Below are 25139 nucleotides of genomic sequence, written 5' to 3' on the forward strand. Positions count from 1 at the left end.
AACAGACAGTGTTGGGACTGTTCATGTTGGTCAACTCTTCAATCACACATGTCAATCAAGGCAGAGCGACAGACTGAAATAAATCCAAACCAGTGTGAAACCGACTTCTGGTTTCAATAACGTGAAATCTTACTTATGGACCAAAGACAGGTAACAAACGATTCACTTATCGGCGTCGGGTGACAGAGCCAGATATACAATTCCTAGTAATTATTAATGGTCATATATTTTCATAACTAATTTTGCTTTCAAATAAACACTGTATTGGCATCAGGGCTACTGTTCAAATAATAAACATAAACACACCTTATCCACCTTGATTATGTTACTGTCTAATGTGATCTATATGAATCAACAAAGTATTTGGCTGTATTTGGACATCTGAAAAGGTACAAAGAGGACCCTTTCTTGCACTGGGCTTATCTAATGTTAATGCATATTTCCTTATTAGCTGTCAGGTTTTGTTTTTGAAATTAAAAACAACACTACTAACAACCTTTAAGCATGTTTTGACCCTGAATAAGGTTCGTTTTCATGGACGTGCTGCCTCCTCACAGCAGAAACACAGACGTATATCGATGTCAGCATTTGCATTATGTAATACGCTTTGTTAAAACTCATCATATGAACTTAATGTTGGCTTTTTCTTTCTGTAAAATGTAAACAATAACTTTTCTCTACCTTCCGGGTGTGACCTGCCTCCGATTTCAACTGGGGTTTAAACCCCGCCCACTACGCGATCACAAGCCAATCAAATCGGCATATGAATGTCGCCTTCAATTACCGTCGAAAACGTGGGAAGTATCCGTGAAAGCGTGCATTAAACACGAACAATGTTGAAAATAGAGACAGAAAAATAGATATTTTTACAAGTATAAATGTGACCCTAAGTGTCAGATATTAATTTATTCTAAACAGGTTTAAAAAACAAACAAACAAAAAAACAAAAAAACGTTCCTGTAATTGGGAACATTAATTTACAAGTTAACTAAGTAATGCATTATTTTCCCTGGGTAATATTCATCACATTATTTCTGAGGCTTACTCTGTTTTACAACGGAGTGTTGAATATTTTTTTAAAACACACCAATGACAACACCTTTTTGATATTTAGGGCGTAGTGGTAATCTACCCCATAGACCCTGTCAGTCTGAATTGAAAAGTTCCGAGTAGCACCTAAATGCGTCATGTGTCCTTCAAACCCCTCAGAGCGTGAGCTGGCACAGGAAATTTAACCACTCGGTCCAATAAATCGCGCACAGCGACTATTTCTAGGTCTGAGTTGGTGTGTTTATCTTTGATTGCGTAAAAATAGCCATGATCAACGATTAATAGGCCCCTTGAGATAACTCGGTGTCTTATTGGATTAATTTGACCTCCACTAGAATCTCCCAGCATACAAGCCATAAGATATTGAAATGGTGACAGCCACCGGCAAAAGTCGATGGTCATTTATTAAGTCAACTAAACAAGCCACAGCTTCGAGATATCGTAGCCTTTTGTGCCGAATCATGCTGCAATAAACTCATATTAATCCCAGTGCGACTGAGTCCAAGTGATAAAACACGTAAAAAAAACTGTGATATAGCCTTTGAGTAAAAATGTATGAGACTGTTTACAGATTCATGCGATAAAATGATTCCTGTCCCAATTACAATGACATAAACAGTCTATCATTCACTATAATTTATGGACCTAAAATGAATTCTTGGTGCTGATGAGTTCAGGGTGACCTTATCTTTGGTTCGCCTACTTTTCTTTCTCAGCCACAGAAGACGTAAGAAATAACCTCATCCGCCTGATATATTTGAGAGGTCGACTGCTGACAACATGTCAAAGTGTCTTTTTTAAACACAGATCGAATCGATCAATACAGGCCTATATGGGCCTGCTCTTATAGGCTATACTGGGAATGTATTTACCTGGAAAGGCAGTATGTTGTTGCTGTTGTCAGTCCTGAATGCGCTGTCCTCCATCCAGGGCTTGGGAGTGAGGGGACCAGGTCTTGGGAATTTGGGGGGTGCTATGACATTGCTGGAATAGGGCTTTTTCATCGGGGAGATCGGGTTCAGGGGTGACGGCACTCCGACGCCGACTCCAACCCCGACCCCGACGCCCACCGCTCTGCGCGGGTCCCTGCCTGCCTGCAGCCCGCTCCAGGGGTTGGAGGCTGTGCTCCATGCGGCGTTTTGGTGATTATTCCAAGCTGACGACGAGGCAGAAGAAGACGACGAAGACGACGACCCCTTGCTGTTGTTCATGATGGTCTGATAAGCGTTTCTCTGGGGGAAGGGGCCTTGGCTGGGGCTGACAGGGGATCTCCTCTGCTGGGGCTGGGGCTGGGGTTGGGGCGGCTGCGGCGGCGGCTGCTGCTGCTGCTGCTGGGCTTGCTGTTGATGCTGCTGGGACTGGGGAGACAGACCGATCTGCGGGGAGAAATTCCCCCCGAAGACCGGGTTGACGTGGTGGGGGAAGTTCTGGAAAAGCATCGTCCCGTTCACCGAGGGTATTCCCTGGAAAAAGCTATCATCCACGGCGCTGGTGGTTCCCGTGGACCAAGTGCTCCCAAACGAGGAGGACGGGGAGGACAGGGGGCCGCCGGTCTCCTGCGGCTGGTGGTGGAAGCTCAACCCGGGCAGGATCGGCGACTCCATCGGCACTTTGTCCTTGCTGCTGCTGCTCAGCGCTGAAGCCGCTTGGTTGCTCCCGCTAGACGGGCTCTCCGACTCGGATGAAGAAGAAGTGGGCTCCGATGACGGGGTCGGTGTGGAGGGAGGAGGGTCTACTTGCGTCGGATCTTGCTGATGGTGAGGCTGGGCTTTGTTTTTGTCCATCAGTAAATCATCCTGCATGGTTTGCTGAGCTGCAACAGGGGGAAACAGACACGAGGAGTTATTATTACTGTTGTAATTTAGGAGCTCAAACACCGGGCTCCCTGGGCTGCTGTAGTGTCTGATAAACTGGGACAACTCCGACAAGGATATGATGTTAGAGGGATCAGGCAACTGCAAAGCGAACGCGTGATCATCCATTTAGCCGAAGAGAAGAAGAGAGAAAAAAAAAACACACACTACACTAGAGTGATTCACAAATCCCACAAATTACACACGGAGCATATGGCAGCAGATATTCACCAGATTTCGCCACGTCTCGTTTTTCCTTCCACGCAGGAACTCCGGAGCTGCAATGTGAAACTGATTCAGTGTGTGTTTTTTGTCCAAGGACCTCCCCTATATTCATTTACATACGTCAGTAAATACAGCTGTCCTTCAACAAGGTTAAAAAGACAGCTCCACCTTGACCCAGGCACTTCGACACACACGAGCGCACGCAGCTTTTGTTCCAGGACTTCCTAAAGAAAAGGCGCACTTCGTCCTTTTTTTTTTTTTTAATGCAGCAGAAAGTGACGCACCTGGACCACTTCAATAAAGCCTGAAAAATCGACATAAACATTTATGCTACAATTAAATGTCTTTATTTATTTGCATGATATAAAACAATAACATTAAAATGAGTCTTCAATACGAGCTCCTACATGAATAATAGGATTCATAGTGAGAGATTGTATTATAGCGCATAGAGGGACTCTGCCCGAGGTCCGCATTGACACAGCCACGGGCTTGGTGTTTACATGAAGCAATATGTACCATGCATTTTTAGGCACTATAGTAGCCAAGCCAAGGCTAGAATATCACTGAAAAGTCTATACTCTATGTCTCCTATTCAAAGTTAGATGCAAAATCATCCTTTACTTTGCATTTCAGAGACAACGCCTTGCAAAAGCCCAATTAACATACACCCTCGACTAGTACCCCAGCCAGTCGACCGGCAAATTTGCATTCATGAAATTCATAAAGTTTGCCATATTTAGCGCAACAATGAGCATGCAGGACAATAAAAAATGTAAACAGACCAAAATATTCCTGATGATTTCACAGAGAAGCTGAGGATATTCCGTTAGAGCACAATAAAGGCACAACCACAGGGTCAACACATCAAAATATGATAAATGTAAAGCACAGATAACACTGATAACCTGGCTGCAGGAGAACTTCACAAGCAGCCCACAACGAGGCCTTTCAATAACATAGATGCAATAGTGCTTTGAAAATAACACTCCAGATGACATGCCAGATCATTTCAGCACCGTGATGGCAGCAATACAATTTGGACTTTGAAGGTAATCGCGATAGTCTGCGTTACACACACCGCACCAGTTAATCCGTGTTTTCTCCTCCAACAGCAACGCTTCCAAGGTCATCAAAGCAGCATAATCAGCAGCCCACAGTGGCTCAGCTCACCGGCCCTTCAGCACACACACACACACACACACACACTGCCCAAACCTGACCCTTCAGGCTGCCCATTCATCGCACGGATCGAGACATCCGATATACAGTCCATGAAGATGTCTTGATTTGAAATCTCACTCTAATCCATACGTGTCCCCCCTCTCCACACGAACGACATACAGAACAACATGCGCACACAGCGGTGTCGCCTCTCGGCCCGGCGTTGAGCTTCAATTACCTTTATCGTTCACCTTTTTGGGACTCTGTAAATAAAGATATTTCTGTTTGCCTCGTCTGGGTTTAGATATGACAAACGAGCTACCCTTGTGCCGAGGTAGTCAGCAGTTGCCTCAACAGCTGATTGACTGCGGCGCATGGATGATACCGAGGAGGCTGCTGGGAGTTGTAGTTTGCCGCTGTGCGGCGTCTTGGTCAACAAATTATTCTACTTAACTGCAAAAACAAGGTAGACCTAGAATACAGGCTTCATGAGAATACACATAGAAGCAGCGTGTTAAATTAGAAATAAAATGTAGGCTACTGGTAATTGATACCAAGTCTCTCTCTCTCTCTCTCTCTCTCTCTCTCTAACACACATGCGTACACTCACGCGCAAGGTTTGGGAATTAAGTTTACAAAAATTGCTTACATATTTTTTTCCCGAATAACTTCAAAACTCAAGTGGAGACAAGTACAAAATAAGTGGAGAAAATATTTTGTAAAAGGTTGACCAAATATAACAATTACAGAGAATATAGCGTTTTAGCACGGTCAGCAGTCTTTTGGTCATCTTAAATGCATCTTCAGGTTTATCTCCACTTTAATTGATCTCTTTTGGAGCACAGGATCGGATTCAGACCCGACATCTGACGTCTGGCCGTCAGAAAACGAGCTTTCTGAAACGCCATTTCCCCTGGACGGTGGCCTGGTGGCGCTCGTGACGCGGTCCTTGTTTTGATGACGTAGTCACGCACAGACGTCCCCTCAGAGACGGCCAGTCAATGGAGTCAAACGGTCACGCCAGAAGAGGCCCTAGCAGATGTAAAGGCGATTTTTTTTTTGCTACTTCAAATAGCGCATCGGTCGCAGATAAGTGCTGCTTAGAGTGCAATGACCGCGCAGGAATAGTTTTATGCTGAATCATCGGCTCGTTTGCAGCCGACGCGCCGCGCCAACAAAAGGCCTGTGTGGCTAGTTAGCGTTAGCTCCTCTGCTAACTAGCTTAGCAAGTGATCTAAACACGACCTCCGCTGCAGCAGAGCAACACGCGTGACGTTTTTTCTTTTTTCTTTTTGTTTTTAGCCATACCCGCTACCGAAAAGACAACGTTTGAGTGTTTTGTCTCCTCTATGGTAATGGCGGAACTCAGTGCAGTGGTCATGCAGCAGAATTTGGACAGGTAAGTTTTAGGCTAACGTGCTAATGCAGCTCCATAGCTTTACGTAAAATCACAAGCCTGGTCAGAAGTGGGAGGAAGTGTTGTGAAGACACTCAGCAACAAGCCGACTTCAGTGTGTACTTGTCATGTCATACCAACTACTGGCTTTAAAACTCTCCCCTGGATATGATGTTCTTATTTGATCAGGACGTCCTCAGCTTCCAGCTGCTGACATTAAATTGAGGTTGCATTATTTGATCTCCTTAACACATGCAGTTCATTTACGTTTACCTTGCCAGGTACAACTTTCCCCAAACATTTGTCCTGTTAACTTATTGACCCTTAGACAAGAAGACTGTATTTAGTAAGATTTATCAACCAGTCACGTCCATTATGGCCCAGAATGAGTAAACCTGCTTGTAAGACACTAAAAAAAAAAAAAAAAACATTTCTATAACAAGTGTGCGTTCATTCCCTCATGAATTTACCAAGTAAACACACTATCAAACTTAGTTTGTGCTCCCACTTTCTGCAGAGATTTGTATAACGGAGAACACCAGATTGGGGATAAAGACTGCTGAGATGTGTTGGCATCTTGAGGAAAAGTTGTGCGACAGGAAGATTGATCTCCTGTACTACTATATAAAAGTGATCTTGAACCATCATAGGAAAACATAACTGGAAGCAGAAAAGCTCTTTCCAGCCAGCAACAAAACAAGGCTGCCAAACTAAATGCTCAATGACTTACCCTTTCATGTGATCAAACAAACTGAGCTTTACATCACCACAACACATCATAGCTGTCCAATGTCTGTACACACTTTAATGGATTTCCTTTGAAGCCCCTGGAAAGTGTCACGGTGGCAAGTTTCCCAGCAGACACTGAAATATCTAACAACACTTCTCAGTTTTCACTCCTCAGAAACGGGCTCCTTTGGGTTAAACCGTCTCGTGGTCCCATGGAGAGGAGATCCTTCGTGACAGGTGGAGAATTGTTTTGAGCTGTAAACGTATACAATCCTACTCTCAAGACCTTTCGTTAGGGATGTCGGAGCGCACAGTCGGCAACTCTCAGGTCTCTTAGAGAAGCACGATGTCCCGAATCTTGCTCGAAGCTCTTCCTCTTCACTTGGGCAGTCACACTGGACATAAAATGTAGACGCTGCAGCCTCAAATCCTCAACTCAAATAGCCTTTTCATTATTTGTGATCGCAAGCAGCCAACCTCCTAAAGCGACAAGTTAAACTCCTATTCAGAACATTCTTATTCAGCTTGTTTTTGGCTTTATGTCGGCTCAAGCATCACTTTTCTGAGCATTTCCAGTGTAAAATAAGAGTCATAGGAAGGTTTTTACTTAGTTTACGCCACCACCAAAATTAAAAATGCAAACCTGGAACCTGTGAGGTCACCAGAATCTGTGAGTGGCGGTGAGGAGATGCTGCAACTTTTGGTCCCAGAACATTTGTGTGCCGTTTCCTTCAAACAGTTACTTGACTTGTGCAGTGCGTACTAAAAGGCATTCGTGGGCACTTGACGCCGCACGTTCTGTCAATGTTGAACTTTGAATCCGTTTCCCGAGCACGTGGTACAGTAGCGAAGAGAAAGGAAGGGCATGTGAGCTTTGTGAAATGTGGTGGAGCTGCGTGCTGCGGGTGTGTTGCAGAGGCAATAACCCTGACGATGTTTGAGGAGCCGATAGCAGGAAGATGTATGTCATGTCGCCTTGCTTCTAGACAGTTGTGTACCCAGCCTCTATCACTGACAAACATGAGGCTCCACAGGCTGTTATCTGGGCCTGCCACAAGCAGCCAGCTGCCCCTGCAATGCAGTGTTTCACAAATAGATCTGGGAGACACATTTCAATCCAGCCTGACCTTTTTATTGGCTCTCACACGACCTCCTTGTTTTACTGCTTCCTCGTTTGGTTGTGTTGCCCAGATTGCTGACCCTGTCTATGAATGGGTTGATAAATATGTGCTGTACGTGTGTGTATGCACAAAAGCTAATAATGATTGACTGTGCAGGCATGATTTTGCACAAATTCTGCTGTGGGGTGGTGTCGGTATCTACAGGTCCTCTTCAGTCCAGAGAAAGAAACATTCCAAACTGTGTTGTAATGGATTTTCTGTCCCAAAACAACTGTACAGACTTGCTCACACTTTTCTCATGCAGTGTGTTATAGATATATTCCAAGAAACAGAACTCAATGGCAGCTGACCGGTCTTGTTTTGGTAACCTGCACTGGATGACATTAACTTCAGTGAAAGCTCATGCCAAATGACACAACTTAAGCTACGTGGTTTAGCTCGAGTTATTTAAACTACAAACTGAACTGGAGCTCATCCTGTTAAGATCGTCCGCCCCGAACCAGACGTTGGATCTCAAACCTTTTTCAATGCGGTTTCATAGCTTTGTATCCCGGGAACATTTACAGGCAGCCACGTGACCAAAGAGTCACATTATAAAAAGGTTTATTGGTTGGATAAATAAACTGTAATCCACCACTGGTCACAGTCATCTTAATTTTGAAAGCCAGCCACTTCCTGGACTCCAGTGTACATGTTAAAACAATACAAAGGTCACCGTGCCTCATAATGCATGGGGTATCCTGAAGCTACTCCATAACAGATGTGTGTGCAGCGGCAGGCTCCTGTGTTCGTTGATATTCTGATGAACAACATAGATTAGATTTTATTAATCCCACGGTGGGGAAATGTTGTTATGTCTCCATCAATAATAGTTTAAATTTGGAGTGCTGTTTCTTTGGAAATGTCACAAACTTTTATATCCTATAATTCATGATACTTCAAATATGAAGAATGACTAAAATATTTTGTTGAGATTGTTGATTCACATCTGATAATTTTAGACGCTGGAGTTGATGTTGCTAAATTTGGTTGCACAAAATTGTACAGACAACCTGTTGTGTTATTAACCTCGTGCGGGAAATACTCAAAACCATGTAACCATGGCAACTTTTTAGATTCACTGTGGCTGCTGACTCTCACCAATTTATTTGGCAAAGACTCTTTAACCAGCCACTGACACACAAAGCTACTTATTTCAGACGGGGGGGTAGTTGGACACTCGACTGTCTCGGTGTGGCAAACGGCCCGAGTTTTTTTTTTTTTTTACTGAACTTGGACGGGACTAGTTAGGGATTGAGGAGAAGCAGTCGGACACGGAGAAGCCCGCCGAAGCCGTAACCTCGCTTTAAGATCTTTGTGGACCAGAATCCGGTACTCGGGTGCCCTCCTTTGTGCTGAGGAACCTCCAGTTTTCCCACCGTCACGTGACCGCCGCTGAGTGAAAGGAGCCTTTGTGGGGTGGCTTACGCGCTTCTTAAAGAACGGGAGCCTGACTTGCGAGACGATGAGAAAGTAGCGATGCCGTCAAACTCATCTTAGTACCGACTGTCAATCACGCCGTCTCTGTAGGACACCAGAACTCCCTGCTCTCCTGCGTCGGTGAGACTGCGCCATAAAGTTCTGCGCTTTCTTCAGCTGTCAGAGTTATATCCACAGCTGAGGTGGAACTCATGATATTTGGCCCAGCTCGACGGGATCAGCGGTCCTTCACTGCTGCATATTCTTTTGATCGTGGCAGCTTGAAGCTTTTTCAAAATAACTGTTGAAATCAAAAGGATGTGACACAGTGCCGCTCGCCTGCCCTTGAAGTTTGAAAGCAGTCGGTTAGCATTAGCTGGATTAAAGCTCATTGTAAAGACGGCAAAGCTCCACTCGGAGTTGTAAATAAGTGGGCGAGACAGCGGGTCACCTTGCTTCAGTGAAGTTCAGGCGAGTCGCCACCATCAGATCTCATGTTCTTGAAGGACACTTTGATGGAAACCTTCCAGACCTCGGTCAGCTTTAGTGCGGTAACATATCCGGGGTGATCTGTAAGATTCATGCTGCCGTCTGTAAATATTCATAAACACGCTTGGTTAACTGGAATAATATTGTTAGTATCGGTGAATCGCCATCGATTTTCTTCACACCTGATATTATGCTGCTTGTGTTTTGGAGACAGATTTTAGCTTCTTGACAGAGCCGGCTGTTTTCATGTGAAACTGCGCAGGGTTTCTGGAGACATTTTGTCCTTATCTGCCCGAGTGTTCTGTTAAACAGCGCTGCGGCGACGGCGAGCTGGAGATTAAGGTTTCGCACAGAGGATAGCGTTTCGGTGCCGTTGTATTGGGTCCTGTCAGGCTCCGGGGCCGGGTTACAGGAATAGGAGCCAGTCAATCTAAGGTAGCGCCGGGTTTTGTTCTCCGCTGTCGTGCTCCTGCGGAGACATCCGTCCGCCGGTCTGCTCCTCAGCGTCGTGTTTTAGAGCCGCATCCCTTTCAGTCTCGTGAACGGAGGACATCGGACCGCATGATGCATTTTCTGTTATCAGCCTTTTGCAGCTTTTCTGTGATAACTGTATCACATGTATGTCAAACAGTACGGCGCGGGGCCGGGACACGTACCAGTCAGAGGCAAACGGGGGGGGGGCAGGGGGGCAGTCACGTGGTGTGAGCTCAATAAAGACTGTAGACGGTGTGAACCGAGGGTTGATGTTTCCGTCAGACTCAGCTTCACCACTTGTTCCCGGCGTGGCCTCTGTAGCCGGACATGTCATCCGAGCGCCTCGACCTGGAGGCTCCTCTCCTGCGTTGTCATGTTTTATTCAGCGCCAGCGGAGTATTGGAAAATCATTCATTGCAAGTAGGCAGCAACCTGAGCGAATTATCCAAGTTGGCCATCCAGTCTTTGACAGAGGACCCCCTCTACTCTCCCGTGGTCCCAGTAACAGAGCACATCTAGACCTCGGTACGATGATGACAGAAGGCCACTGATTCAGCATCCATTATTCAGCTGCGGGAGCAGGAGGGCTGAAATGTACATGGTGTTCTGTGGGGATTCGCTGAGTCAGGCACTGTGGCTAAATGTTGAAGCGAGTGTGACGGTGCTGCCAGAGGTGGGCAGCTAGAAAAGTTTGACTAGAAAAATCCTCTAACTTCTTTCCTTACAAAGCATCTTAGTGACAGCATGCATTGGCATAAAGCCACGTTTGTCTTCATTTACTAAATCATGTCCTAGTTTTCGTTACGGTGAGTTGTGGTGGTTACCGTGACTCAGTGAAACCTCTGGGTTCAAATCATTTTCTCAGAAACACAGACATGTTTTCCTCCATGTACGACCTACAGATTTCAGGACAAACAGGAACGTGAGTGAAACAATTGATCGTGGCTGAAACCTTCAACCAGTTTTTAAACTCATCAGATTGTTTCCGTGCTAGCGTGGCAGAAATGCATATCATACAGGGGTTATGTGACTTTGTAAGACTGCATGTAGAAATGAGAACTGTAGTTCATACCACAGTTTGGACATATTATTCTGTTTAATACATCTTTACTTTTGTTGAGGCTGTTTTTAAACAGTTTTATGGAACGGATAGACTTGGATGTACTAAATACTACTACAGTGTGTATTGATGATGGAGGGTGTGATGTGTTCTTACTGCAATGTGGACTCTAAATATTCACCTGTCAGTCTTTTTTTATTTTTTAAATTTGCTAGCACTGATCTGAATGATATCCAAAATATAGATAATCCCAACAAACCTCTCTACTCCAGTCTGCTGTCTCTCCACATTGAATATATGCCGGAGGTTTATGGGAGGCGTGTGTACAGCAAACCTTTCTTCATCCATCCAGTGAAATGCCAACTGTTTAAGGTTCAGTGTAATTATGAAAACGAAAACATAAATATCACACACACGGACAGTCGGGCTGAAAGTGGGTCGAAGGCAGCAGTCGGCTCCCGATCCCCTAGCAACAGGTTAATCTCAGGCCTAATGAAGTATGAATGGAGATTTAATCAAAGTCTTGACATTTTGGGATATTCTTGGTTGTTGTTCTTCATTGCAACAATTATCTGACATCTGTTCTAGTTTGGAGGCTCGGTCGTGGTAGTCATTACCAGACATTTTCATTGGTAGACGGCAGCTTAAATAAGACTGTCACTGCTCTGGATTTTCAAACTTAACCACATGCAGAGCGGCACTGGGGGGCTGAACCCTCCAGCCACTCGCAGGCTGCTGATTAATTATGGAACAGCAATATAATGTCACAGTTGGAGATGTACTGTGGTAAGGTCAGGGAAGTTGGATATCAAATTACCTCCCAGATGTTGGGTTGACATGGAGCGGGGAGGGGGGGGTTGTTTGCACAATAAGAGTCGAGTTAATTGGAAGACGGCACAGAAAATGTACGAGGGTCTGCTTTCCTGCACGTGAGGAGGTACAACCCTTCTTAAATGGAAGAACAGTTTACTCAGAAGGTCCCTCAGCGTATGCAGGAGGATAATAGTGCGGGGGAGCGAAAAGGAGGATGTGTTGGTATACTTGTGTGTGGTTGGGGGGAGGCGGGGGGGGGGTGATCTGGCTTAGGGCCAGAACAAGGCATTTGTCTGGATGTCACACACAAGGGAGACTGTGTCTCCTCTGTGTCTGCTTCCACCTCACACCCTAGCTGTTTGTTACAATATTCTACACACACACACACACACACACACACACACACACACACACACACACACACACACACACACACACACACACACACACACACACACACACACACACACACACACACACACACACACAGAGTTAGGTTTGAGTAGCAATGTGACTACTACTCAAGGCGATGTCAGAAGAATGTAGCTCAAATTCGATGCAAAGCAAGAACTGAAGAAACGCTGCACGAGTAAAGTATAGATTGTCCCTCTTTGGCAAAATATCAGTCAAAGAAACAAAAAAAGGGGGGGGGATTTGACATTGTGATTTGATCTGAAATAGAATCCCCTGGAAATTCTTTTCCTGGTATCCAGATGGCAGGATGAAGGGCCTGTTTGTTTGAGCTGGTGTGTGTGCATTGAACGGTTCCTGCGGTCCTGTCAGATGTGCCTGACGAGCAGTCTGCGTTACAGCTTGTTTGCCTGTAAGGTTTATGTATTGATCTTGGCTGATTTCATGCAGAGTGACGCTGGATGAGCATGTGTGTTCAGTGAGGCCGTTTAGTCCGCAGTTATTTCCCAGACTTTGATCACTACTTCCACTGTTTTCTAAATGCTGAAAAAGAGCCCCGCCAGGCCTTTTCTCAGTAAGAACCCCTGAATAAGCCCGGTCTAAGCCCAAACCTTTCACTCATGTTTGTAGTGACTTTGTGCTGCTGATTGCCAGCTTTTGGCTCAAAAGGGACATGGAAGATTACATTAGTCTGGCTGGCTGTTGTTCACTCTCCTCCCATCTACCACACACAAACACATGCTCACGCACATTGTTCGTTATTGTCGTCTGATGTCGGGAGTTCCAGCTTCATCTCGGCAGACATGCGTCACGTCACCTTTACATGGCGACGCGCTTTATTTTTTCCCACTTAAATGGCGCTTGTTTATTCATTGAACACAAACTGTGGTCGCGTATCGTCAACAGGTTTTTCTCTCGTTAGTCTTTGCTTGTGTGTCGTACGAGCAGAGAGGAACTCTGCCTTTTTTACTGGAGCCCAAAATATTCATCACGCCGCTTTTATTTTAGTTATATGAACTTATATCTAACCTAGTTTTCTGCTCTGAAATCACATTATCTGTTGTCATCAGCTGCAACACAAAAAGTTGGTGCCTTTTTTTTTTTTTTTTCCAGCTGCTTTTATTCATTGTTTCTACCCCCCCTCCCCCATGTTCTAGGAGCTGCTGGGTTTGCTTCGCCACAGACGAGGACGACCGCACGGCAGAGTGGGTTCGTCCGTGTCGCTGCCGCGGCTCCACCAAGTGGGTCCACCAGGCCTGCCTGCAGCGCTGGGTGGACGAGAAGCAGCGGGGCAACAGCACAGCGCGCGTGGCCTGCCCACAATGCAACGCAGAATACCTCATCGTCTTTCCCAAACTGGGTGGGTTGCATTTCGCAGGAGATGAAACTCGGCCCGGGGAGATAAGTTGTGCACTTCACGGACAGGATGACCTTAAAAAGAAAAAGGCGCTCGCTTCGCTTTTGTTGTCTTGTTGATCGGAGATGTTCTGCCAGCGTGGTGGAAGCAGCTCGAGTGTCTGTGCTCGTGGAAATCATACATTTTTAAGGGGACAAGTGGGCTAGGCCTTCAGTTATATTTTTCAAGTCAACTGTTGCTGCATAGAGCTTTAAGGAGCTTCATAAGTTACGTCTTATCTGCCAAACTGCGTTTATTGTCAGTTTCCCTAATTAAGATCAAGTTTATGTGTACTGCAACATTTCATGGTTTCTGATCCTACAGCAGTCATTGTGTGATGTCCAACGTGGTTGAACTTTGAGAGAAGTGAAGGTGATTGGCTGTCTGCTTGCTGCCCTATAGCACCACACTATACTGACAAACGGCCAGAAAAGTTCTTAACTCGTAAATCAGAATTGAATTTCCTGACAAAATGTCATGACGACTCGTTTTGTGCCAGCTGCCAACGCTGACGCAGCATGACGGAGCAAATGTCCATGTAAATAGACTGCTGAAGCTCCTCTTTTAATAGTTGCTGCCCGTAATCATGCCCAGGGCTCTGAGAGCTGCTCAGCTTGTCTTGCCTGAGTGCATGTTTGTTTACTCGTGAGCCAGCATCGATTATGTGGTGATCTGGCTAAATATTTCCTTTCAGCTTGACGGGGAACAGAAGGGTGCTCTCTTGTTCTGCGGCCCGGCTCCTGGCTGATTGACCAGCTGCAGTTTAGAGAAGCAGCTGCCTCAATTATCTTGACACGTCAGAGTGACGAGCGCTTCAATTGTTGCCAAAAGCTGCGACTCGTTTGTTGAAAATACACCATAAGGAGCAACGCTTATTTGGCTAGAACCGGCTCACTTGTCAGTTTCTCGCTTTCCAATCGCTCCGCTCCTTCTGACTCAGGAGCGTCTGGGTGCACCAGAAACAATAATGTTGGTTTATCCGTTTGTGAGTTTTGCTACCAGATTTGCAGACCTGGACATATTGTTAAAAGCTCATAGTGCACATGTCGTCACTAGGTCGCTCATCAGCCACTGGGCCGCTGCCATTTGAACCTAATGGAGAGAGAAGCTGCAATTTGAGACCGAAGCTGGACCAAACACAATGTTAGCCTGCAGGAGGGCGAGGCCCGGCTGGTAAACAGGTTCATGTATATTTATAGCAACCGAGGCTGTGCTGTCACTCACTTTGGTGCTATAAGTGGAAGATTTCAGCTCAGCTTCTTTAGATGCTTTCTCCTCCTCAAGTGCATGTCTGCATCTCTCTGAGATGATTATTGGCACTTGGCTGGTTGCTGGGTTTTTGGGAATATGTCTGTCACCCTCTTTCCTTTTTGTATCGAAGTTTGTGATACACTGTTCCCAACGGGACTTTTAATTAGTGCTGTATTAACTCTACAGTAACGTTTAGTAGAGCCGTCTAACAGGGCACGACAACCCATTTAATTATTTATATGTATTATGTAATAATTCACAATTTGAGTTGTCACTTTTATTTGGCTCACTAATCTAAAAAGAACATGTTTGTAAAAATGCATCTAATTAATATGGAGGCAATTTGCAAGGTTCCCACATGGTATTTTGTGAAAACATGACTCAAGAAATGAAAGCACATCTATTGGATGTTCTCAAACAAAGATCAGAGGGCTTCAGTTGAGGTTTTCTCAGTCTTTTTTTGGTTTCCAGGAAAAACAATCTGATCTTTTAAAGACTTCAGTTGGAGCCTAACAGGAAGCAGAAATGTTAAACAACAAGATCGAGGCTGTATTTTCTGTCACGCCCTCGCTCTGCAGGTGCCTTCGTAGTCTCAGTCACAAGTCCAATAAATATACAGCATGCTATCTTTATCACCTTTTCTGGGTCACTTCAGTGAAATAAAACATTAGAAAATATAGTCATCCTTAATGTAAATGTGAATGAGTCACAGTATTTAGCTGACATAAAATATAATGAGAAAAAGACCCGCTTGTACTATTGTATGTATTGATGATAAGTTCACTAAGTTTTTATGGGCCTGAAAATCATGTGCATGCCCTGATGGTCCACCACAGCCTCATCATGTCTGGTAGGTCATCTCCCATCTTATTTATATCACAGGTGTGCTAAAAGCTGATAGTGAAAACAACTTTGTTCGCCCACATTACTTTGCATGCTGTGTCAAAGATAAAGAATTACTCTATTTCAAATTCATCAATACGTAGCAAACAGGGGAGCGCAGGAAGACGTAGTGATGCAGGGAAATTGAGGTGAAGCCTTGCCTGACTAGTTGCCAAGCAACATGGTGAAAGGTAGTCTGGACTGTAGGCTACATCACAACGAATCTCAGTTAGGGATACACTCGATATTCATTGCGTGGTTTGAATCATTTTTACTTCTAGGTTTTCACTGGAAGACTGAACAAATATCTTTAGTACTGATTATTGAAGGCCTTTGAAACGAGTCATACAAACATGTTTGTGTTGTGTGCCGCTCACATGCTCTGGCTTTGAGACTCATTATGAAGTGAGCCTCTGTTTCACAGAGCAGCGTCAGGATTGGCGATTTGGACTCGTTGCCTCAGTGTTTTCTCACACTGTGCCACATACAGTAATCACACCGGCTTTGTGGCTCGGTACTTTTGGCCAGCTCTTTACATAAAAAAAACACTTATAATAATGACTTGTGGCCGAGAAGGTAAGATGTTTACCCCCGAGCTGCTGATTCCCACTCCAAAGTTTGTCCTCCTTTGTCATGTGTGGTGCCGGAGAGGTTTGGCAGACGCCGACGGAGCGCCGTGATGGATTGGCCAGTGGTTTGTTTTGAAAGGGAACTTCCTCTCTTTCAGTGCAGCTGATCTGCAGGTTGAATGATACGGAGGCTGTTATATAAGCAACCACAGGCTTGTGTTGGCTTTGATTTAGCTGTGTAACTCTGACTTTACGGGACAGAATGTGAGGATGTCGGAGGAGGCGACTCGCCTCACTTTTTAGGAGTTTTATCCTCAGGATGTTTTGTTACATTTCATTTAGCTGACGCTTTTATCCAAAGCGACTTACAACACACCGATGGTACACCACTGGGAGCAATTTTAGGGTTCAGTGTCTTGCTCAAAGACACTGAGGCATATGGACAGGAGGAGCTGGGGATCGAACTGCCAACCTTCCGATCAGTGTGCAACCCACTCTACCGTCTGAGCCACAGCCTCCCCAACGTAACCAAAACTTTGATATGAACTGAATTAATACGATTTTCTTTGTGGAGACCCAGCAGTACCCACGTTGTCTGGTCATGGACGAACCGTTTTTGCAACGTTTGCTGTGCCTAATTTGAGCATTTCCCGTGGCAGATAACAACCGAGCCTGTGAGATTAGTTCTTCGTATATTTAATGATAAATCCAGAACCTCTGAAATCTAAGTGATTTTCGCCGGAATGTTCAGAGAGTATCTGGACCGGAAGCGGAGCAGCGGTTGGTTATGTGCACGCTGCCTGTTGCGTTTCCCCTCGCAGGCTTCGCCGCCGCAGGGAAAAGTGTCTTTTTCCTAATCTCATTAGCAAGTGTCAGACAGAGGTGGCGAGGGAGCCGTTGGATGTCGGATGTGTCTGGGAGGCGAGCGGGAGTGAAAGTGGGTCACGGGAGGAGCCGACGGAGCAGCTCGTCAAAGGCTGACCGAGCAGAGCGGAGGCGAGCGGGGTGACGCCGGCGCTCTGCTGATGCAGCCGCGAAAGCGCAGCTGTCCTCCTCCAGTGTTTCCCTGTGACCTACACGTCTCTTTCACCCGTCATTAGAGCTCCGGTCTGACGGCGGCGTTTGGAGATGATGGTCGGACGGGATGTACCTCGGCGATCCCTCCCAGCGCAGTAGCACATGCAAACGCCGCGTGGGGATTTGCTCATTTTGCATCTCTGGCTCTACGTGATGCCAGACTCGGGTCAAATTGCACTTTGCAAACTCTTTGGTTTTGTTACTTGTTAAGGCCTAATTTACCTTTTCTTGACTGTTTGCAGTTTTTGTCGTGCAGCCTCCAGAACCCTAACAGAGGACAAACAGTATGAACACATCAAACATTTCACGTCTGCATCGGGGCTTTATCTATCTTCTTTTACACCGTTGTTGCTGAATGATGTGATTATTAATGCAGAGGAGTACATCTCTCCACCTATTCGCTGTGATTGTATTTGTACTGACTTCAGACCGGAGCTGCAGGATACTCTGGGCACGAGTGCACTTCAAAGTGAGCAGGAGGAGCACAGCGGTGTCTGTTTTGCTGCATCATTGCTGCAGTGTTTCTTTCCCATTTTGTTCCCCTTCAGCCCCGCTCTCTTTATAACGGTGATATGGACACAATGATACTTTACATTTATGGTTTGCCAGTTGTACAGACAGCCAGTTGCTGTGCCATCTTTAGTTCAAAATGTAAAGCACCGATATGTATTTCCCCTTTTAGTGACTTGGCTCCCCGTGTTGTGGTATTTGCAGCAGCTTTAATTAGCCCTCAGAATAATAGCAATTTCACAGCTTGGCGACAACACAGGGGGGGCAGCTTTCAATTTGGGTGATGGAGCTAAAGCCGTGGACAGGCAGAGACAGGGAGCATCGTCAGGGAGCTGCCACAGTAGTTATTTTCTCAGGGTTGCTGCTGAGGCCAGCTCATTTCTCCAGCCTTCACAGGCATTACTCATTTTTGGCTCCCAGGGTGGGATCCCTGCCTGCTGCTGCCGGATCAGATGGGGGGGGGGGGGGGGGAATACAGAGCTACGGCTTACCTTTTCTATCAACCCATCTTTTGATTGTTTTCACTGACTTGCAGCACAGCAGAGGCGGAAGTTAGCGTCACTTCCGCCCTGAACGAGCAGCGCACCTGCTGCAGAGCCAGAGCTCAGCCGATCGTGCTAATTTGGCCGGCAATATAACTCCGAGGACGGCGTGTCCTTGCTGCTTCTAATTTACTGACACTCAGCCTGGAGAGAGTAAACAAGCCAGTCGGAGCAGCGTGCCAACGTGCCAACTACTGAGAAATTGCAGTTGCGCACTCCCCCCCTCCCCCCCCCCGTCTCTCTCTCTCCCCCCCCCCCCCTCCTTTTTAATTATCTTAATTATGGAATCGGCTGCCAGCGGCTGAAATGAATTGCTCAGCTCTCCACTCTGCTAGCGGCCGTTAAGGTCGACCCAGTTCCCTCCGGCCGCGATGGCGTAACGCTCCGGCAGGGCGAGAGAGGAAGAGATTCTAGTGCCGTCATCAAAATATGGCGTATTAATGCTCTCAAGCATTGTGAGATCAGTCTGTGCGGCAAACGCAGGTGCAGTAAAAAAAAAAAAAAAAAGAAAGAAGGAGTCGTGGAGAGCATCAGAAGGCTGGCAGTAGACGAGAGGGAGAGAGAGAGAGAGAGCTGCTGCATTAATAACTACTTTAGAAATAACTTGTGATGCTTCTGTCAAGTTAAGTAGCTTTAAAAGTTAGAAATGCCGCCTCGCTTGCTTTGGACTCTTCAACAAATGGGCCGGAGCGCTGCTGTCTGGAGAGACGGAGCGTGGCCTGATTAAAATGCTGCTCACAACTCGAAGCTTTTTACACGGGGAATGTACTCAGCTGGAGAAATAGGTGCCCAGCTAACAGTGGCTGAATTGTACACAGCTTGTGGGAAGTACTTATGGGTAGCAGCCTCATAGTGGCCACGCTGTACAAACAGCTTCATAAAGTCTGTCTTATGTGCGAACTGTAAAAACTCGTATCCCCAAAATAACCCCCCGAAGGTCGGAGTTATTTCAGAAAGCTGTGGCTCTTTTTTTTTTTTTTTTTTTTTCCCCACATTTGCCGTGTAGGCTAATGTAAACGTTGTAGTTTGAGATGTTACAGCTTCCTCCGAAGGCTCATGAAAATGTCTCCGCTCAGGTGTTCGCATTAAATCTGCCCACGTCTCTGCCACGCTGGCTCGGCAGCCCTGCTCGGTAATCCCCCCCCCCCCCCGCCGGCAGCGGAGTGATGGCGGCTCAGCGCCACAAGGTCGATGTGTTTTATTTACCTCGCTCTACTCCAGCTTTGCAGCATACACGAACAAGATCATATATTTATCAATCTGAGGAGGAGGAGGACGAGGAGGAGGAGGAGGAGGACACGTGCTCTTGAACCCTGTCCTGCTTTCCCAACGACCGGTGACTCAGCACTGTTTCCAAACTAGAGAAGACGCGTGGCCAAATCACTATTTTAAGAACGCAACTATAAATGTCACCCTCCTCGGAAACCACATTTCAACCCAGTTTTGATAAATCAAAAAAAAAAAAAAAAAAATCCAAAATAAATAAAGCACGAAGGCCCGACTGGGCCTGCTCATGATTTTATTGGCTGATATTTGCCCATCACAGATTTACCAGTAGCAGCGTCTATTTTGGCCAACGTGCTTTTAATATTTATACTGAACATCATGTTAAAAAAAAAAGAAGATGTCTGGGGTCAAATTTGATCAGTTACTTACAATAATTACATTTTTAGTCACCGTTTCAGTGCACTGGTGTCAGCGCGGACAATAAACTGTAAAATATCCCGCTTCCATCATATATCTTTGTCCCAAGTGTCAAAGGAGTTTGATTCCCACATTTTAGGGATCATTGCAATAGAATTTTCCCGATAACATTGATATCGATCAGCTGTGGTTTTAGTTTTAACAGCACATATTACACAGATACTGAGACTGCAGTTTTTTTTTTTTACAGACGGCATATTTGAATTTGATTTTGCTTGTCACAACTTGCATATATTTTTTTTGTTATTTACACACAAAAAAGAAGCAAAATATCAAAGTGTAAGTTTGAACTATTCTTTTATGTAATTATTTATCAGAAATCACATCACGCTTTGGATCAAGTCGCATGTTGAAGCCATTTCCCCCCCCCCTTCTCCCTCCCCCCCAATCTGTTTTACAACCAAAAAACACAAGATGAAAGGTCGTAGGAAAAGGATTAAACACAGCGTTCCTCTGCTAGGTGCTGCGTCAGCGTAAACTAACGTCAGCGGCTCTGTCCTGCTCCTCATTAAATAGTAACTCAAACCAGTTATCCCAGATACCGTCGTGCAGTGCGGCGTTATGCTAAATTCATCGGGTAATCTCCATCCTTTTAAAGTTTTGACTTTTGTGCTCTTCAAAGGGTAACGTACTATCTTAACATCTGACCTGCCCAGCTGGTCTTGAGTTTGTAAACTAAGCAGCTGACAATCTGGTGGAATAAAAGCCTGATCTTCCCTTTCCCGAACCCGCAAATGTAACGAGATCAATCAGAAACTTCGAACGCTTTTAATCAGCTCGTTGAACTCGGCTGAACTGAGCTGCAGCTTGTAAAGTCTGTCGGTGATTCATCGGCTGTCTGCGTTCCACCAAGTGATTTCGCAGCACCTGAGGGGGCGGGGCCGAGCGGACGTCACCGTTCCCCTGGTTTGGATGAGGAACCGCGCTGCTTCCAGTAAGAAGTGGAGGTGTTTGAGGAACTGGGTTTCCAGGCTGCTCTGTGCTCTGGATCCGGTCCTGCAGTTAGTTTCCAGAGCTCCTGAGCATCACAGCTCTGTGTTGTGTTGCTCCGAGCTCTCCCTCCGGCCGCGGCCCCTCCCGCCGACTCCCGGGCCGGGTATTAATAGGCTGTGGATGGGTCTGTCTGAGGGAGGAAATCAGGTTGCCTTCCTGTAAATATTGCATGATTTCCCTCGAGTCGGCCTGGAACGCCGGAGAGGAGGGGTTTTATTTTATTTTATTTTATTTTTTTAAAGTCCTGCCCCTGGTGTCAGACAGAGATGTCGCTGCTCTGAAGTTTGAGCATCAGATGAATCCTTACCACACGCTTGTGGAGAATCAGCCCGGTTGGGTTTTAATCTCAGTGGAAGAAGCTCCAACCCGTCTGTCAATACACCCGCGGGCGTACTGACAGACGGCACCGAGGAGGAAGCTGCGCACTCACATGACTGCATTGTTGGACATGTTTATTTCATGGCAGCTTCCTGGTGTCTTTGTCTGGTTGTTTAGCGAAGTGAAAGAAAAGTTGTGGTCGCAGGTCGGCGTGCTGGTTAAACTCAACCTCTCAGCCGGATGCAACAAACATGGCCGCTGTCTGTCTGTCTGCCTGCCTGCCTGCCTGCCTGCCTGTCTGTCTGTCTGTCTGGTGATGGAGGTGCTCATAGTGGCTTGGACATTAGGACATGTCAACCTGAGATGTGAGGCAAACTATGAAGAACATGTTTCTGACTTTTTACCCCCCCCCCCCCCCCCCCACACACACACACACACACCAAAAAAAAAAAGGATGGATCAGTGAATCAAGACGATTATGAGATGAGTGGGTCATTGAAAGCGTTGCCTTTTGTTCTCGGGGTTATTTTCAGCTCCCGGTGTCAAACAGACGTCCGTTGTGACTCTGCTGTCGGATGTGTCCCTCCTCCAGGTCCCGTGGTTTACGTGCTGGACCTGGCTGACCGGCTCATTTCGAAGGCCGGCCCCTTCGCCGCCGCCGGCATCATGGTGGGCTCCATCTACTGGACGGCCGTCACCTACGGCGCCGTCACCGTCATGCAGGTGTGACCTCCGCTGCGGCTTCCCAGCAGCTCCTCCGTTGCTCCTCCGTCCGGTTCCGTATTTGTAAGTAGAAGTCATCCGGTTGTCCCGGCCCGCTGTCTGACCCGCTCCGCGTCCCCTCTGCGTCCCCTCTGCTGTCCAGGTGGTGGGCCATAAGGAGGGCCTGGACGTGATGGAGCGGGCCGACCCTCTGTTCCTGCTCATCGGGCTGCCCACCATCCCCGTCATGCTGATCCTCGGCAAGATGATCCGCTGGGAGGACTACGTCCTGCGTCTGTGGAGGAAGTACTCCAACAAGCTGCAGATCCTCAACAGCATCTTCCCGGGTCAGGACGTCCTCCGCTTACCTTTCAGTCGTTACTTCTTTAAACACGTCGCTCGTCTCCGTGCGTCCGTTTGACCGCGTTCAGACGCTGCCGTTACTGTGAGATGATCTCAGGCCCGCGGTTTAGTTAAATACTGTGTTTAAAGGACAATATTGACCTGCATCGTTTAAGGAGCAGACCACGAGTCAGCAGCTTCGTGAGCACAGACCCCGGACGCCTGGTGTTGGGAACCGAGCGTCACGTCCTGCATCCGTCAGACGGCCTCACGGTCGTGAACACGCTCGGACTTCAGCTCCCTGAGCCGATGACTCAGACCAGCCGGTGTCTCAGGTGCTCATGTAAATATGCCCCTCCCCGTCCCCCCTCCCCCTCCCCCGTGTCTCTGCAGGGCTCGGCTGCCCGGTCCCTCGGATCCCCGCGGAGGCCAGCCCGCTGGCGGACCACGTGTCGGCCACGCGCATCCTGTGCGGCGCTCTGGTGTTCCCCACCATCGCCACCATCGTGGGGAAGCTCATGTTCAGCAGCGTCAACTCCAACCTGCAGAGGACCATCCTGGTGGGTACCAGCAGAGTCCCGGGGGGGGGGGGGGGGGGGAGGGGGGCACAGGAAGTAGAATGAGTCACAGCGGGATTAGCATTCACACACGGAAATGACGCCGGCGGCTTTAGCCAGACGGAAACGCGTCGCAGCTCACCGCTGAATAAACGTGCGGCGCTTCGACGGCATCGTACAGACGAGAGGACAGAGAGGTAACCGGAGCGGCAGCGCCGACACCCGTCCCGACACTTTGTCCTCGTCCTCGGCCGCTCTGAGTGACGGACTGAAACCTTTCACCCGAGCAGGAAGCCGAGCGAGCGGACGAGCGGCATCATTCGTCTCACCGTCACACGTCTGCGTGGTGGAAGCTGGAAATGAGGTCCGGGACGATTCGTGGAGATTTTAGTCCGACGTTCCTCAGAGCAGAAAGAAAGAAAAAAAAAAAAAAACACCTTTATGTCTGGATTTGAAATTGAAATCAAACATTTTTGCCTTTTCCTTTTCATCTAGTTTTATGTATTTGAATTCAGGTGTAGTTTCGTTCTCAGTGTAAATATTTCTTCCAAATACACAACGAAAAAACATGGTTAGCATTTGTTTCTGTTGCCATTTTAATCTGTCTTATTTTTTTGCGTCACTCATTTGTGATCGATTAACTATAAAGTCTGAAATACAGCCGTCAGACCTGAACTTCATTTAACAGTTATCAGACAAACAGTCGTCGTTTGTTGGAGTGCAGTTTTTTTTTTCTTTTCTCTCTCCACTCAATAACTTCCTGTTTTTTGGAAGAACCCATCAGAACGTTATCAATAATTCTTAATCATATAAACCATCAGAATTTATTATTTAACATCTAATTCAAGACGGTTATCTACGAACTGTAACTATAAAGTCCATAAGTCCCGTAGCTGTACACTTTGAATACGTCCTGATGTTAACGAGGTTGCTCTTCGTGTACTGGAAACCGGGTTTTGTTTGTTTAAAAACTGAATCGAAAAACTAAACTTGGTGTGAATTCTTTGCTCCGAGGTTTTAATCTGCACTTTCACAGCGTTTCAGGAAGCCGCAGCTTTTACTTCTCGGTGTTGAATCTGAACCAACGAGTACAATGAAGGAAATGTTTCCCGAGCAGGAAACATTCCTCTCGTTTGTGTGTTTCCGCCGTACGTCTGAGAGACGGCGTGAAATGAAAGAAGACCTCCTCTAAGCCGGCGGTGACGGAGGCTTTGATGTGTGCGGCTCAATCTGTTTCTAAGCCCTCTCTTCTTCTTTCTTTTTTTCCCCATTTCCACCTGCAGGGAGGTATCGCCTTCGTGGCCATCAAGGGGGCGTTCAAGGTGTATTTCAAACAGCAGCAGTACATGCGGCAAGCCCACCGCAAGATCCTCAACTTCCCCGAGCAGGAGGAGGCCTGAGGGGGGAGGAAGGGGAGGGGGGGGGGGTGTCCGGAGGGAGGAGCCACACACCACTACCTGGGTGGGTGGGGGGCAGGGGGGGCAGGAAGTGCTGGTGAAACAGACTCATTTACCTCCTCCTCCCTGCACCCCCGCCCGCCCGCCACACCCCACCCCACCCCGCTCCGGAGTGACTCATTGACTCATTGCACCACCACCACCACCAACAACAACCAACCACCACCAACCACCAACCACCTCCTCCACCAACCACACGCTGTTTTTAAACTTTCAAAAAAAAAAAAAGGTGAAGGACGGATCAGAGCTGCAGATTGGAGCACGTTACACACACACGCACGCACACACGCACACACACGCACACACACACACACACACACACCCACCCCTCCACCTCCTCCCTGACTGTGGCGTGCGACCGCAGGGTGAATGTGCTGCAACAATCACACGACTAACCCTCGTTGTAAACTTACTGTATTTTAAAGCAAAGCTATGCGGGGCATGTGTAATGAGAGTTTTATAATGTTAATAAATGATTGTTTTATAATGTTTATTTTGCAGGTTTGACATGTCAGGGCTTTCTATTGAATATTATTCAGTGTCTGGAATGTATTAATGAGCAAACAATACAATTATGTTTAACAGTTTAACAGCGG

General features: G+C 46.8%; 2 protein-coding genes across 9 annotated transcripts in view; one reads left to right on the forward strand and one right to left on the reverse strand.

Annotated features, from left to right (window-relative positions):
• cpeb3 (cytoplasmic polyadenylation element binding protein 3) overlaps positions 1–4650 on the reverse strand; it is a 40754-nt gene extending 36104 nt beyond the window's left edge. For 2 of the 8 annotated variants that reach the window (XM_069689907.1, XM_069689906.1), the window contains exons 1-2: positions 3135–3477; positions 1923–2863 (exon numbers count right to left, since the gene is read on the reverse strand). In XM_069689907.1, the coding sequence (XP_069546008.1) occupies positions 1923–2863; positions 3135–3240 (1047 nt within the window). In that variant the 5' untranslated portion in view covers positions 3241–3477. Of the gene's footprint in view, positions 1–1922; positions 3033–3134; positions 3480–4214; positions 4284–4530 lie in introns of those variants that run through there. The other 6 variants (XM_069689904.1, XM_069689908.1, XM_069689909.1 and 3 more) reach the window with 6 other exon arrangements.
• A 623-nt stretch (positions 4651–5273) lies between these two features.
• On the forward strand, positions 5274–24706 carry marchf5 (membrane-associated ring finger (C3HC4) 5). Its single transcript, XM_069689921.1, has 6 exons — positions 5274–5691; positions 13401–13603; positions 22078–22208; positions 22351–22534; positions 22923–23089; positions 24370–24706. Exons 1-6 carry the CDS (start codon positions 5642–5644, stop codon positions 24484–24486), a joined length of 852 nt encoding a protein of 283 aa, XP_069546022.1. The 5' UTR covers positions 5274–5641; the 3' UTR covers positions 24487–24706.
• The last annotated feature ends 433 nt before the right edge of the window (positions 24707–25139 follow it).

This window comes from Brachyistius frenatus, unplaced genomic scaffold, assembly GCF_029030835.1.
Source record: "Brachyistius frenatus isolate BFR_SWC_R1_liver_20210118 unplaced genomic scaffold, ASM2903083v1 Contig_8, whole genome shotgun sequence".
NCBI lineage: Eukaryota > Metazoa > Chordata > Actinopteri > Embiotocidae > Brachyistius > Brachyistius frenatus.

Excerpts from the sequence above, each read along its gene's own strand:
- marchf5 (XM_069689921.1), top strand. The coding sequence starts at position 5,642 with ATGGTAATGGCGGAACTCAGTGCAGTGGTCATGCAGCAGAATTTGGAC. Across the intron at positions 5,692-13,400 it reads ATGCAGCAGAATTTGGACAG|GAGCTGCTGGGTTTGCTTCG; the intron begins GTAAGTTTTAGG and ends CCCATGTTCTAG. Across the intron at positions 22,209-22,350 it reads GCGCCGTCACCGTCATGCAG|GTGGTGGGCCATAAGGAGGG; the intron begins GTGTGACCTCCG and ends TCTGCTGTCCAG.